Source organism: Chroicocephalus ridibundus, chromosome 2 (genome assembly GCF_963924245.1).
Source record: "Chroicocephalus ridibundus chromosome 2, bChrRid1.1, whole genome shotgun sequence".
Taxonomy (NCBI): domain Eukaryota; kingdom Metazoa; phylum Chordata; class Aves; order Charadriiformes; family Laridae; genus Chroicocephalus; species Chroicocephalus ridibundus.
This window is the reverse complement of record NC_086285.1, coordinates 111,640,883-111,653,482: the sequence shown is the minus strand read 5'-3', so window position 1 is coordinate 111,653,482 and position 12,600 is coordinate 111,640,883. Positions and strand designations below refer to the sequence as shown.

Below are 12,600 nucleotides of genomic sequence, written 5' to 3'. Positions count from 1 at the left end.
AAACTGATCCGAGACAAAGAAAGGAGGGATTCTACATGTGCTTTGCAGCCCCAACCTCTCACTACTGGCCATTCAAACACATTTTTTTCTTTCCTGAGAAACATTTTTAGGCTGCTATCAGGTTTAGTTCTAAGATCATTGAGCTAAGAATGAGTATCATCATTGTACACAAAAGTTTTGGACTGGTATTTCAGTCTAATTGTTGGTCTTCTCTGGGTGACACGGGGAACTAGCAAGAACCTGCCAGAAGGCTGAGACAGCATCTAAGTTCTGGTTGCTCCTTTAGCACGTAGAAAGTTGAGGACTGCATAGAGAATCCCTGCAGCTGTTTGAAGATATTACGAATGTTAAGTGCATACCATTTTTTAATTTACACGTTTTATGTGCTTTAACTGTCTATCTTTTTTTAATGTATCATTTTGCAGCAAACTGATCTGAATTTCTTAACACAAAACATACTGCTAAGAATCCCGATTTGATTATTACTACCTGCAGTACAGAGCTTCATCTTCTTTGGGTATCCCAGAAGTGAGAGGAGGAAAAATATTTTTAAAGTCTGTGAACAAAACAATTCCAATTTTAAAGCTAAACAAACTTCTATGCTCCTGAGGTTGCTTTGGAACAGCAGCATTCAATTGTAACTGTTTGGACAGTGTTAACATACTGCTTTCATTTAAAACAGGAAAAGTTGGTGCAGGCTATGGTAAAGCATGCAGTACTTCAAGGTGCCCTTAGAAAGACTGGGGGAATCTCTGATCATTTTCCATAATTTGCTGTATTCTCATGCATTAAACTTGCCTTATTGATAAATTAGAATTTGAATGATAACAGTGAGGTATGACACCCATTATCGTTTTTCACTACATGGAAAATTAAAAACTCTAGAAACAAGTAACGTGTACAAATCCTCTTGTGTCTTTATGTATTGGGTTCTACTGTGGTTCATGGATTATTTGCAACTGAAAAATATTCTTTAAGGTTGGCTTTTTTTTTGGCTGCTGCTATTTCCGACAGACTGATTAGCAGCTCTTTCAATAGAAAAAATGAATGTCTAAAAGACAAGTTTGTCATAGCAGCTCTATTGAAGATCAATCTATTTTTTTTAATCTTCCCCGCATAAGGGAATCAACTACTTGTCTAAAACATCAGCACCGTTTCAAAAATTGAGATAATGTCGTACAACCGTAAGTGTAGGAGGTTCTTTTGGTTCTTTAACTTTGTTCAAGATGTTGTGACCCAAGGGGCCCCAAACAGTATCAAGCTAGATTTGTTAAACAACGTAGAATTTGAATTTGGCTATTTGGTGAAGTATTCCCTTAGGGTGATCTGGTCTTTTTCTGTTAGAGTACACTGAATGGGGGTCCTGACCAAATGATGATGGTAAATATTTGGGCCTAATGTAACAATGTATGTCTGAATGTCACAATTACTATATAATGCATTATCAGATTCTGTTTCTCTGGAGAGATCTTTGAGGAGGATCTCTGAGACATCTGGAGAGATCTTTGAGAAGAAGCTTTTTGCTGTTGTGAGAATTCAAACTATAATGATGTCTTAATGCCTTCCTTCTTTGTAAGCAGTTGTCTAGCTGACGTGTTCATGAGGCGTACGGGCTGAATATCTGCAGAGGGATTGCTTTTTGTTTTGGCTCTTAGTAAAATCTTAGTTGGTAGCAGCCTTCTTGAAATTCCACCTGCACCGCTGGTTTGTTGCGAACTGGCTTTTGACAGATAAAGTATTCATAAGACACAGAAGCCTGTTAAAGTGTTCCTCCTAAATCATTGCTTCTGTCTCAATGATCCAGACTACTGTTCCTGAAAGATTATATGAAAAGTCTTGGATTGGGTAAGGGAAATGACTTACATATTTGAACACTTAAATACTTTTGAATGCAAAGTTTAAAGGCTTCTTTATTTTTGACAATAGGGTACTACAACTGAAAATGAAACTTCAATTGTGAAAGCTTCTGCAAGTGCCTTTACAAAAACTGAGCTTCCACTCATACCAGAAATGAAGGTTTACTCTGAAGCATCTACAATTAAAACAGGGTATGTATGGACAAAACTTGAAACGGGAGAGCCTGCAACTGGGTAAAAAGGAGGGGAAAACAACAAACCCAACCCCACAACCAAAACCTTTTTTACAGTAAGGACAGCTATGTGGTGGAACAGGCTGTGTGGAGAGGCTGTGCAGTCTCTGTCCTTGAAGGTTGTTGAGATCTGTCTGGACAAAGCCCTGAGCAGCCTGGTCTGACCTCACAGCTGACCCTGATTCAAGCAAGAGGTTGAACTAGAGACCTCCTTAGCCTCTACTGACCTGAATTATCATATGATTCTATGTTAAAGAGTAAATAGCTGCAAAAACCAGACTTGCCAAACCTCTTGATGGCTTTGTATTGTTCAGTCTCCCATGGTTTTTTTCAGTTGGGTTTCTCAGTTGCCTAACAATGATTTGCTGCTGTGAATGAACTGGTATCAGCAGCAGAATCTTGTGTATGCTTTTGTATACTTCCCTTCTGGAGACTTCATAGAACTGTAAAGTCACTACTGAGAAGACCACTGTACTGCATGACTTAACCTTGCTGTTCTTCAGTCGGAAGTTGATTTCCAGTTCTTCTTATTACTAGGGGATGATGTGAATGTGGCAGGGGAGTAAAATGTTTTGGTTAAACGTGGCATCTCTGAGAAGAGTCTAGTTCTCCAGATAACACCTGTTATCTTGAAGTATGCAGTCAATATATACAGACCATGTAAGTAAGAAATCTTAATATCTTAAATCCTTTTTTCAAATCAGACAAAATGAAATAACTCGAGGAGTATATGCACCAGAAGACCTGTACACTTTTCCCCCAACTAGAGTTGGGGAATCATGCACCTTAAAGGTCAACTTGCGGAATAATTCCTTTGCAACACACTTGGTAAGTTTGACAGACTTTATTTTAAATACACTTTCATAAGTCTTTCCAACAGTTCAACTGCACTGTTATTTTTACTCTTGGCAGAAGATTGCAATAGTACAAGTCTTAGTTTGTTAGTTTCAAAAGTCAATATTTGAAGAATTTTGCTCTCAATTTTTTTCTTTTGTCTGCTGAATTGTTAAGTGTATTTATAATATACTTGCAACTGAAAAAATAATAGATCATAGTTTGCATAAATTTGTTATTATCCCTATTTATTTATTTTATTTTTTAACTTCATTAAAATATTGAGATGTGAATTTTTCTTAATATGTACAAATGTGGGCATGCTTTATTTTTTAAATCCTGTGTCTGTGTAAAGCTGTATTTGTAAGTGACCTGATTTATCTTAAGCGTGTCATAAATTGAATATGATAGGCTTAGATATAGTGTGCTTTTAAGCATTTTGTATTAAATTGCAGCTGAAATTTGTAAGTCCCAGAGAGCCTTTCTACATCAAGCACTCAAAATACTCTCTAAGGTGAGTAATGCATATGATAACATTCTCTCCTAACAAAAAAATTAAACAACTAATTCAGTAAGATAAATATCTTCTCTATATGTACAGTGCTAAAATGTAGATATAAATATCCAACATTCTGGCTGTCTAGTTAAGGGTTTTTTGGTTTCTTTCTCTTTTTGCTAAGCTGTACTCTGTAATCTTGGTTAGAAGCAGAATGAGCCCACACAGTTATTTCTGCATCTGCCAATTTCTTCCCTGCAAATTGTTTCTAACAGTGCTGCTGCTTTTAATGCTAAGCCTAATGCTTCATTTAACCATTTGGCATGCTGTGCACAATCAAGTCATTCCTTCCATTTATACTTTCTGCACAACAGACCAAGCAAATTGCCTTCATCATGCTTCTAATTTGACAAACCTGCAGAGCTGCATCAAAGATTCTCTGCAAATACAAGGTTTGAGCAGCCAGTGGAATTGCCTGGTCATACCAGGTATTTCAGCGTATTACCTGCACAACAGGAACCTTCAAGTTGGTGATAACAATCCCTCAAAATAAACCCAGTCATCTTTAGGGTTCATTACGACGAGTATTTGACAGTCCTATTAGTCATCTCTCCAGAACTGCAGCATGTCATGTGCTCATCTGTAACAGCAGGATTGTCAGGAAGACAGAAATGCAACTATTTCATTAGAAGTCATACAGCGTACATTCTCAGTGTTTAAACAGGTCCCCATTTTAAAGACAGGGAAACTAAGGGTATACGGGACAGAAATTGTGAGCAAAATCATAAATGGAACTGAATACTCTGGATCCTAATCTAGTTTTGTGTCTGCCAATGATACTTAGCATTTATTATAAAGACAGGGCTGTCGTGGTGTTAGTCACAGGTAGTCAAGGTATCCTTAAGGCTGCTTTTCAGTGCAAAGTGTTTTAACTCCAATTGCAGTGGAGGAAATACTGGAGTTCCAATATTTCTATTTAACTGGCATCTTTTTATTAAGTATATCACATCAGATGGCATAGAAGGGTTTTTTTATGGAGGCAGTGGCTGAGATAAAATCTATCCAAATAAAGACAACTAGCTAGATTTGTCTGAGGCTGTACAGCTGCAGACAAAGGACAGGATGACTTGATTGTCCCTGGAAAAAAATAAGAGTAACTGGAAGAGACTTAGATATTTCGAAAATATTCTTGAGGAATGCTGTAAAAGCTATTTGGTATATTTTCTGTGTGAGATGACAAACTCCTATTGCTTTTATCTAAAGTAGAGTTAACAAGTTTAAAATTCAGTCTACCATTTCTAAAGGTTATCAACTGAATATACTGCACTTTCTAATAACATTCCACAACCTTTTTTTCTAGTAACTTTGGCTGTTTTTTTCTTCAGTTGTAAATATTGGCCTTTCCTAGCTTTTTTAAAATTCATTTACCTGAAGTCAACATAGCTCTCTGAAGAAGCTCTCCCATTTAAGAGCACAAAGCACAGAAGAACTACTTGACTTAGATAGATGCTTTTTAAAAAGTGTTAAAAGAACTTCTTTAAATGGTTTTTATTTGAGAACAGCATCAAGGAGAGTTTCAAGAAAGCCAGTGTTAATGTTTTCCATCTAAACTAGGTTAACTGGACATCTTAAAAAGTAATGTCAAAAGTAATTGGATAAGAAGACTGTTTGCAGGAACTTGGAATATTAGTCTGTAAATAAAAGCGTAAAAATAGGAAGTACTACCTATGTATATTTTTGGACCAAAAATGTGTCACGTGGTGTAAACGGTCTGTTGCATGCTCTTCACTTTGAGGGCCAAATTTGAAAGCAGATCTGTGTAATCAAGTTTTAAATCAGGATAATGGAGTTGCAAGTTTGTATTTGTATTTAGTATCAAGAGTCTGACCTTCAGAAGTTGGTATAGTGGCTTGCCAGTTGTTCAACTGGTTGTGTGATCACAAGTACATTACTTAGCACTGCTGGTTCATGTACCACAGTTTGCTCAGTTGAAAATAGTAATGGGCTTTACTCAAATACAGGATCTTGCAACCAAAACTGTAGCAAAAAAAAAAAAAAGAGAAAGTAATTTTAATAATCTTCGCTAAATATCTTCAAGTGTATATTTTGGTTTTTTAACCACAGAGATGTCATTTAGCTAATGTTGTAAGTCCTGCAAAGAATCGGTGGGAATGAATTCTGTCTGGAATTTGCATTCAAAAGAGGAGTTCTATTTGTTGACAGAGTAGAATTTTTTTTTACTGAAGAGAGAGTACCTTTAACAAGATGATGAGTGACACAAACATACAGATGAAACATTAAAAATCACTTGACTTCTTAAAAACCTTTGGCTAACTTCTGTTTCTGGAAGGACTCCCAGGCTATACCTGACTAAAAGAAGTTTGAAACTAAGGCGTTTCTATTGTATTGCCTTCAGAAGCCATCTGATAAGTTGATTACAGGGTAGTATGTATTTCAGATATTACTAAAAGGTAAAACTGTGTTTTGCTTGACTTATTATTTTTGTTTCTAGTAGCCACTGTTCTGGGTATCAGGAGTCACGATTGATTGATGGTAGATCTGGTTACTATGGCTTAGATGTAGCTTACCCATGCTGTTCCTTTTAAACTTACCTATCGCTGCTGTTGTGTTTAGAAGACTATGGTATTAGTTTGTCTATGAAGTAAGCTACAGACACACCTGACTTCTGATAAGTACCACTTAAAACTGATGCAACAACCTGTAAAGGCCATATAGTGCTCATAGACTAATTGAGTTGCAGGCATAGTGAAAAGTTTGAAGTAAAGTAAAACTTTTCATTAAGAGAAAAACAGTTAATCGCAGGGGAATTCTGCTTGTCCTGATACGATTCATAGAATCATACAATGATTTGGGTTGGAAGGGACCTTAAAGATCATCTAGTTCCAACCCCCCTGCCATGGGCAGGGACACCTCCCACTAGACCAGGTTGCTCATCTGGTTGTCTTCTTGACTAGTTTTTGGCTACTGTACTTGAGAAAAATCCTCCAGGTTGCTTCATTTCTAAGAACATTTATGCTATGTAGTAGCCTGAAGAGCTGTTGTAGCTGGAGTCTGAACGTTTTCATTTTATTCGTTGAAGAAAATGAAAATAGCATCTTTCCCTTTGGATTAGGAAGTGTGACAATTCAAGTGTGTTGAGCCTTATCCCAATTGTGAGAAATCAACTGACTGCTACAAAACAAACTCTAAATAATGTCTGACTAATTCTGCTTTTAGAAAAGAATTATAATGTGTAAAGCACCAAGCAAATGGACACCTGAATTCAGAGGTCAAATGGAATTGAATATAGCTGTCATATGCTGAGAAACTGTGCTCTGCCTCAGTATCGCTGAGGTCATATAGTATGTATTCTAGCAATTAGTATTTGACAGCCAGATGTGGCCATCTCTTTAAAAGAGCAACACATAACTTACTGTTAAGTTTTTGATAGTCTGAGTTCGGTATATTGTTCTTTTTGAGTAAGCATTAGATTATGTGAGGAAGCATACATATGTTATTTTAGAGATGATGGTATAGATGAAGATGTACATCCATCCTGACTTTCTACTGAATTCAGTTGTATTTTTGTAAATTCTCAGGTGGTCTGGTTGTATGCAGCTGCAGACTCTATTCTTACTGAAATTTGTGTTTTCTAATATAATGCATCTATTACAGATTAAATAGTCATATCGATGTTCTTTATTTATAAAATAGATTTTTTTTTTTAAATAAAGCTGAGTAAAAATCTTCATCCCATATATTATGGATGGATAAAGAGATGGAGTGTGTCAGGCTTGTTATACAACACTTGGCAATGAAGTATGAGAAATGAAGCCCTGATCTGGCTGTACTCCTTTGCTGTGTTGTTGATTGTAGTTCAGTACTACATAATTAAGTGCTCTGTTTTTGTATTAACCCAGTTAAAAAAATACAGTAGCATACCAGTCTTTATTCTGAAAGTGCATACTCTTAAGTTACTTGATTGACCAGGATCTGTTTGAAAAACAAAAACAATAAAAAAAATCAAAATACATTGGCTAGTGTAACTGTTTTAGCACTAAGGATGATACTAAACAAGTGAGGCTGGGATCAGGCTTATATGTAGGGCTAATATTATGATTTCCAAATGTAGAAGAAAGGTAAGAGAATGATTATGAGAGGCTGGATTAGTGTAGAGGAAAGGAATGTGAAAATGTATGAACGAAATAAGAAAAAGTAGGGAAAATAAGCACATGCCAGAGGATGTTGGATAATACTATAAATACTGTTAAGGGGAGAAAACTGAAGCTACACTAAAAGAAAACAAAGCTCTCTCTTCTTTTTTGGTCTTACTAAATGGTGCTGGTGGGTTGTTGGGTTTTTTTTTTTTAATTTTTCTGTATTCCATTATGTGCCTGTTACTGTTGCCTGTCCGTTAGTGCTGGATGTTTCTGTTAGATGCCATGGAATCCAATAGGCTGCCACTCAGCATTTCCAGCGTGTTGCTTGTACAGCTTATATTTTTTTAAAATGTTTGCTCTAGGCTTTAGACAATTAAGGCAGCCACCCGTTACATTTGGTCTGTTTTTATTCAATCTGAATAGAAGAGGAATCATATAACCTAAAAAGGTGTAATGTAAAATCTTTAAAACACTGTTTGAGGATGTACATATTGACTTGCAATGATTCAACAAAATATTTCTTAACATAGAGGCAATTAGAAGTAATTGAAATTATTTTACTAGCTTCAGCTTGGTGGAATTACCAAAAGAATTTGAAATTTTAGTGTACTTGTCACATGACTTCCGAAGGGAAGAAATGTAGTAAATTTTCTCTAAATATAGTTTATGTACTGTCAATATTATTGCAAAGAGGCAGACCAAAGTTATCTAGGTAAACTATCAGCAATAAAGTATTACTTTGCATAATTAGTAGGAAAGGATTACCTTTAGAATCAAAGTTCCTCAGAAAAATAATGTGTAATCAAATCTATAAGAATAAACTTGATGATCCAGTGCACATCCGATATTCTGTTTTGGTGAAAATCAAAACTAGACAAGAATTTGTCTATCTGGTAGGATGTTTATTAACAACGAACATGCACATAATTGCCTTTTTACAGATCCCATCATTACATCAATGTGCCAGTCCAGTTCAAGCCAAAGACAGAAGGAAAATTTGAAGGTGTCTTCGTTGTGATGACGACCAAATATGGCTCAGTTAATATTCGACTATATGGTAAAGCTATTGAAAAAAAATAGAACAGTTTTATAACTGTTTTTATAATCATTTATAACAGTTTATGCCATTCAAAATATTCAAAGATTTGTTACTACATTTCTGTACTAACATCCTACTTGTTTTGCCCTGTGATGCTGCTTTGATGGAAACTCTTCTGTAAGATGAATTATGGTGCTTGTTTTACAAGTCTGTTTTCATAGTAAAAACACTGAGAAATAACATTGTATGTTTTAAAGTTATCATGTTCTAATTTATGTTTCTGCACTTTTGTTGGAAAGGGAAGTTTTCTATTTTTGCATTTATTAGGAATAGTTAGATACTGATGTATTTTATTTTAAGCATTGTAAATACAGAAATAAAATCTATGTGTTAACAGTTATTCTGCCTGATTTCTGTCTTTAGTTAGAGGATTCCTTGCTGTAGGTAAGGGATCAAGCTGGATGCTCTTAGGCAATGCTAGTTTTTGAGGGGGCTTTGGGGAGCAGGGGGAGGGACTGCAATACAGAAGCTGACCTGTTGATATCATGTCTGCGTCTGGTAAAGCTGGGACCAGACTGGTGATCTGACAATCAGCCCTAACTTTTTACACAGTTCAGTGTCAGGCATAAGCATTGTTTTAAACTGTAAAACCAGTGTAAATTAAACATGAGCAATACTGCCTTCAGCCCTACAGAACGATTCATCTAACCCAGTATTCTGCCTCGCACAGGGGTGAAAATATGTTGCCTTGAGAGATGACATAAGCCTGGCTGCTGCCTTTGGTTCACTTCATATGCATTTTCCTCAGTATCTGCAGTCATTGGATTAGGGATGGGAGATAGATTCCCACCTATCCTTTTTTTCCCCCCATTTATGGACATATTTGTGCATTTATTTATTTACCTCTTTGAACGCTTTAGACACCTTGTTTCCACAGCTTCATGTGGCAGCAAGCTCTAAAAGTTCGCTATGTGCTCTTTTAACAAAAGTTATTTTTTGTGTGCTAAACTGACTTCACTGTAATTTTGTTGAGTGCTCTCCAGTTCTTATATTGTAGAGTTCAATGAACAACAGTTCTACAATCAGCTTACCCATTATTACCATGTCTTTTGTACCCTTTGGCTCTGTCTGCTGCTTTATTTCTGTAGCATGGAGCTGTATGTCTGATGTTGCCTTAAGCTAGAAACATAGCTTTTTGACAGCATAGTTCTGTCATAGCATACGTACATTATTCCTTTCTTTGGGTTGGTAGAAGTGAGAGTGAAATTCCTTTCAATATGAGATTGTTTGTTTAACTGCATTTTCAAACAACTAAAACTTGAAAAAACTGGGAAGTTACCCATCACATTGCCTTGGATACACACCACCAGTATTATGTTAAAATACACTAAAGCTGCTGTTTCTTCATAAAACCTCATTTCTCAGTGGTTTGGAAACCAGGGAGGGAAGATTTAATAAAAGAAACTAAACTAGACATTAGAAGACTTGCCATGTCCTTATTCTCCCATCAACACATAAGCTCCTGTCTGCTAGTGACCACATTCCTCTTGCCTTCTCTCTGCCAGATGTTGCTTGCATGTTTGCCTAGTTGATGTGATGCCTGTGTACTTCACCTGAATACAGAATTGGAAAGGAGGGAATCTTCTGTCAACAGGCTTGGGTGCTTCATTTGAGAAAGACCTGAGTGTCCAAAAGGCCTATGTTGGTTCCATTTTTAGAAGCACAATCGGAAGTCTCTTCCATAGCCAGAAAAAAATCCGAGCTCAGTGTTACTGTGTTCAAAGCCTTTGCATTTTCTAGCTGAGTATCTTCCAGCTGCCCTCTGTTCTAAAGTTGTCCCTGCCTCTTGCTATAAGAATCCTTGTGAGATGCAGGTAGTATGGACTTCAGGTCATTAGCTCCAACTGTTCTACAGGTTCTCTTCTGTTGTTTCATGTTATGTGTTAATGTAGCTAAAGTTTTATTTATTGAAGAGAAGTCTCGTGGTTTATTGTTCACGGAAGTCATGTCCACTATCCATTTACTACTTTAGCAGCTATTCTTGAACATCCACTTAAACCTGATGTTTTAATAAGTTCTGTGGTTTAGTCTTACATGCTCAACTTGATGGTAGCCTTTTCTGAACCAATTTCTGGTGGGATTGATTAACCTTTACTTTTTCCTCAAGGACACTGGTTTCTTAGGAGAAATTGTCTTTGGATGATTGCCTGTTAATAAGGAAACTGGATCACTGAGGAGGAAGGATCACTATTTGTTTATATGTTTGATTTTGTACCTTTTACTCTCCATTGGGACACTTTTAGCAGATGTTTCCTCAAGGTTAGATGATGGTCTCTCCTGTGGTAAGATTCTTCATAACACTGGTTTCCATAAGGATAAAATAACTCTTAGAACACATCCAAAATTTTTGTCAAAGACTGATTGTGATATCAGTTTATTCCAAATTATTTTACCTCTAAATTTCAATCTTATAGAATTAAACCTTCATGACTTTGGTGCTGGACTGGCCTCTGTTCCTTCTATATTAATAAGACAAGTCTCTGTAAAAAGATACCTTGTTTCTGTCTGTGTCTAAGGAGTTGAAATGTCTGTCAGTGTTGTCACACAGAATTTCCCCCTAAATAGTGGTCTTTGTGAAAGAGCGCCTTTGAATTGCAATAAGAAACCCCAATTTTGTATAGTAGTTTATTTGGTTTAAAGTCCGAATTGTCTTTGCGTGCTGTTCGTGTGATAGGGCTGCTGTCTGGGACTCTGTTTACACTTCTGTTATGGGCTTTTCTTGAATTATTGAGAACTGTGGGGAACAGTTATGCATTCTTTCCTATGTTGCCACTTGGATTGGGCATAAGGGAGGAAGAGGGCACAGAATGTGTTGCTGTGGATAATCTCTGCTGAACTGTGCTTGTGGGTGTATAAATGTGTAAATACATATATGGGTGAAACACATTTTGAAGAAACGAGTATGATCAAATGACCTGTCCTTATTATCCAAGGGAATCCTGGTTTGCAAGTGATGCTAAATATTTTGGCATCTATTTGCAGACCATTTTGCTTGATTCACTTCTAGTAACAATGATTTTCTTTGCAGTGTGAAGAGGAAGCTACAGGCTGGTAACTCCATAACCAGGCTGTGGTGCAGAACATCCCTAGAGCACTTGCCCCAGCAGTTGTTTCGGTTGTTTGAATTATATTGCTATACTTGTATTCAGAAGACAAATCGAAGTGAATCCAGGTGATATAAGAAGGATAGGTAATCTTCTAATATTTTAGTTGTTTTACTCCTTAGGCTCTTGTTTCACAAATGTTTAACAGAAGTTTCTAGTAGTATGACATGATGTATAATTAACCTACCTGCTGAAGAATAAGTAAGTTGTGTGTGACTTTTTTTTTTTCTTTCATTTATTTTTTTGAGAGGCAGAAAAGGTGAGGAAGAGGAAAGGAGTACTTCAGTGGAAGCCCAAGTCTTTTATAGACAGCTGATTCATCAGTTCTTGGTAAAGTTTTTACCCAGTAATGAAGGTGCAAGCAATGAAAATACACTGGAGTGAAGTGGGACTTCAAAAGTCTTGAAGAAGTCACTTCAAACTGCTTCCATTCCTAGTCCATAAAATGAGACTGCTTTCCCCATGGTCACCTTATCTATGTAGTAAACTTTTGTAGTCAAGAGTGCTTTGAGTTTTCCAGCGCTTACTATGAAGAAGCCCTGATCTCGGTTTCCACACCTTTTAGGCATACAGAAAAATAGAACAATTCTGACCAATTCTCAAAGACTGCAAATTGGATTAAGAGTTTCAACAGTGATACTTTTGATAAAAGAAATAGAATTAGCTTTGGGTAGAATTCCTCAACTTTTTTGTCATTGTCAGTTTTGAAACTTTTTTCAGTTCTCTCCTGTTGTTGGATGCAATCCTTTGTCTCAGACTGGGAAGACTGGTTCAAACATCCCAAGCAGGCAAACTTAAAAAGAAACAAAACAAAAAAA

The 12,600-nt window shown here is 36.5% G+C and overlaps 1 protein-coding gene across 4 annotated transcripts in view; it reads left to right on the top strand.

Moving 5' to 3' along the window:
- The window catches only part of CEP192 (centrosomal protein 192), a 69,716-nt gene extending 60,698 nt beyond the window's left edge, over window positions 1–9,018 (top strand). For 3 of the 4 annotated variants that reach the window (XM_063326479.1, XM_063326478.1, XM_063326481.1), the window contains 4 exons: window positions 1,927–2,048; window positions 2,794–2,917; window positions 3,379–3,437; window positions 8,521–9,018. In XM_063326479.1, the coding sequence (XP_063182549.1) occupies window positions 1,927–2,048; window positions 2,794–2,917; window positions 3,379–3,437; window positions 8,521–8,659 (444 nt within the window). In that variant the 3' untranslated portion in view covers window positions 8,660–9,018. The remainder of the gene's footprint in view (window positions 1–1,926; window positions 2,049–2,793; window positions 2,918–3,378; window positions 3,438–8,520) is intronic. The other variant, XM_063326480.1, reaches the window with a different exon arrangement.
- The last annotated feature ends 3,582 nt before the right edge of the window (window positions 9,019–12,600 follow it).